General features: G+C 43.1%; 1 gene segment (V, D, J or C); it reads right to left on the bottom strand.

The window, feature by feature from the left end:
* Positions 1–672: 672 nt before the first annotated feature.
* On the bottom strand, positions 673–1,228 carry LOC102810852. The segment is given in 2 exon segments: positions 673–989; positions 1,180–1,228. Coding segments are annotated over 2 exon segments (366 nt in total).
* Between the last annotated feature and the right edge of the window lie 2,321 nt (positions 1,229–3,549).

Genomic DNA, 3,549 nt, shown 5'->3' with positions numbered 1-3,549 from the left:
TACATTTCACAGAATCTTTTTTTCCCTATACTTTCATATACTATTGCCAAAAATCGGACCCTATCATAAAATTTATCAGGAGAAGGAAAGTATTCACTCCTCTCCATCAGCGTCTTCCGGCAGACCCTTAGATAGAAATAAGAAAGATAGACTGTGCACTGAGAGCATCAGCCCCTCCACCACTGGACGCCATCACAGGTCTGAGGACCATGGAGTTAGGTACCTGATACTGTAAGTACAGCTACACGTGGACTCTGGAGAGTCACGTGAGAATCACTCATTGCCACTATCTGCTTCCCTGACAAGGAGAGTCCCAAGACTTTGAAATCTCTTTAGATTCTAATTATCTAAAAGGAATTGTTAAAAACAGCTCCTGCTTAGAATAGTAAGAATGACTTCATTTTTGAAATATAAACTCTGATTGATGCTAAATCCCAGCATTATTATTTCTGTACTTCATTAAGTTAGGACAGGCACTGTCTATGTCTGTGCTTCTGCGACTAAGGAGAAGGATTGAGAGTAAGTGTGCTGAGGAATCAACCCAGCTCCTAAGTCACTATTTTCACAGAGTGGTTACATCTGAAAAGACAGGAAGCAGATGGAGGCACAAAGAGAAGCAGCTGGGAGAGCCCAGACTCACATATCTGCTCCTCGGCGTGGTGGGGTTTATGTTCAAGCATGTAACACGGTGGGAGGGTAATTATTACGCTGCTGACAGTAATAAGTTCCAAAATCTTCAGCTTTCAGGCTACTGATAGAGAGAGTGAAGTCTGTCCCAGATCCACTCCCACTGAATCGGTCTGGGATGCCATCGGCCCTGTTGGATGCATCATAGATGAGGAGCCTGGGAGCCTGCCCAGGTTTCTGCTGATACCAGGCTAAGTAGCTGCTAACACTCTGACTGGCCTTGCAGCTGAGGGAGACTCTTTCACCAAGAAACACAGAGAGGGAAGCTGGGGACTGCGTCAGCACAATGTCTCCCATGGCGTCTGAAGTTGGAAATAAAACACAAAGTCACCCATAGGATCTCGATCATAAACTATCTACCCACAGACCTAATCTATATTCCAAATAAACCAATATTTATTTATTTTTCTTGCCTAATAAAGTTCTCAGGTCCCAGGACCTAAAAACATTGAAAAAACACTTGACTGAGTGAACCATCCCTATTGTCCTCACCTGGAAGCCAGAACACTAGCAGGCAGAGAAGCTGAGCTGGGCCTTCCATGGTTCACTTTGTGCCCCAAGTGAGACAGGTCTTCCCCTGAGTGCAGACCCAGCATTCATATGGGCTCTGAGGTACCAGAGGGACTGGAAGGAATATGCAAAGCAGGTGGGTGGAGCCAGCTGGGCTTCCAGCTGCAGAGAAGCTTTGTCTGCTCTTCTCTGCACATGAGCAACCATCCTCAGGAGGCCCAGTCAGAGAAGACTTAGACTCAGAATAGAATTTTCAAGGGTCACGGAATTTAACCCTTGTACAATGCACTGGACCACAAAGTTGGTTTGAACCACAAAGGAGATGATTCAAACTCATCAGGGACTCCTTTGAGTCCCTATGAGTCGAAACCAACTCAATGGAACTTAAAAACAAAAAGAAAAACAAAATTTATTAACATAGGTTCAATCAAATGATATTTCTCACAAGTCTGTTGAGCACAAGATTGAGGCTCAGTTGTTAGAGGTCTATTGGAGTTGACTTGAGTGAACAAGCCTTTAGAGGAGAACATGCTCTGTTGAAGGATTCAGGTCTATGGAAGAAAGGATTAGAATGAATACAAGGACAGTGGACAGTTAAACATTTAAAAACATAGTGTGGACAGCAAAGGACCTCTTTAATTGCTTAAAAATTAATATATTTTCTGTAGCAAGAAAGATAAAAAAAGCTGATGAATAAAGTCCAGAATGAAGATTTGATAGCTGGGCTTAAAGAAAATGTTGAATGCTGAGTAAAGATACTATCTTGCTTATGGAAACCTGGGACCCTGAAACATGGGGTAGGAACACTGAGTAGATAGATACTCCCAAGATTGTTGATCCCTAGAGTCTCATGAATCTTCATGGGCAGCAAATAGGTGCTTCTTGGCATCTACATTCAAAAACGCAGAAAACTTGGAGCAAGAGACTAAGTGGGGTTGTTTCATACAAAAGTCATAATTCCCCTATTCTGGGAACTGGTCAGTTTACAAACCCAAACCTATTTGTTAAATGGATGGCTGGTTCCTCTAGAGGAATGGTCATGTAACATGATGACAAACATGTCCTGTAATGATCCCCTAGTAGTTCCACAAGTGGAACTCTGTCCATACAACTGCACACTGAGGAAAGGGAATCACAGATATTGTGTGTACTGGTGCATACAGGACCCGAGTTGGCCCTGATACTAATAAATACAGTGCCTTGTGCTCCTGGAACCCACCCTGCCAGAGGACCTGCATATGAATGGGGTTAGATCAAGGTAGAGGAAAAGATTGAATTTGAGTGTTTTAAAAGGTTTGTGTTTGAGAGCCTTATGGATATTGGTTTCTCCTGCCTATTAGTGTAAAATAGGCATATACGTGTGAAAGGAATATTGGAAATTATTATTTCAGAGTGCTTGTAAACCTGTCTTCAGCCTATATTTGGTTGTATTTGCTATTAGCGGTTTCTAATTTGCCCTGAGAAATTTGGCATTTTGCTTTTAGCCTTTGTACAGTATGTGGATTTGATAAATTCCTGAACCCCACCCAAAAGCTTCAGACTTGGGACATTTGCATTTCTGAAGACAGGCAGACCAACCCAGAATTGCTGGGAGAGCAGGATTTTAAAGCAGAGGGAAAAAACAGACAGTTTGGCATTTTGAGTTCTGGAGGCATCAAGGCAAGTGGGTTCATCAAAGAAAACCTCCCACTAGGACTAAAAGTTCAAGGGAACCTGTGTTCCATTGCTCACTGGTTACCTCTTGGATTGACTTGTGTGTGGAATTGGGTGAAATGCAGCAATGAAGACAAAGGCTAAGTTTGGACATGTTCCATTTGCACCCGCTGAACTTGAGGTAAGCGGAACAGGAAGGTTGGATGGTTTGAAATTTAGGTAGTTTTATGAATTCCTGATTCTAAAGGCACTGACCTAGCCCATTGTCTCTCACACTGAGAGTGAAGGGGTGGCTGATTTGATGCACAGAATGTGTGTGTGAACTCCCAAAGTTGTAGCTGGTACCCATTTGACTGAGCTTGGCTGGCTGTAGCGGTTGTTATTAAGTGCCACTGAGCCAGTTTCAACCTATAGCGTCTGAGTAGCAGCTGGTGAGCTTGAACTGCCAACATTATGATTTAAACTGACCTTGCAGTCCAGCACATTACCCCACAGCACCACACCAGGAGTCTTCATGGGTGGCTAAGGTAGAGCTGACCAAAACCTGACTGGATGAAGATAAAGATGCTTGATAGTCTGAGCAAGTGTCAACTGCTACAGTTTGATGGACTGGACTTTTGCTTATGAATGCAGTTTCTCAAAAGTCCAACTGGAAAGGAAGATTCTTCATATCACAGAACATGCTTGTCTCCTCAGGGT

The sequence above is a fragment of the Chrysochloris asiatica genome, unplaced genomic scaffold (genome assembly GCF_000296735.1).
Source record: "Chrysochloris asiatica unplaced genomic scaffold, ChrAsi1.0 scaffold00608, whole genome shotgun sequence".
NCBI lineage: Eukaryota > Metazoa > Chordata > Mammalia > Afrosoricida > Chrysochloridae > Chrysochloris > Chrysochloris asiatica.
Note: the sequence above shows the minus strand (reverse complement) of the source record. Positions and strands in the feature narration are given on the sequence as shown.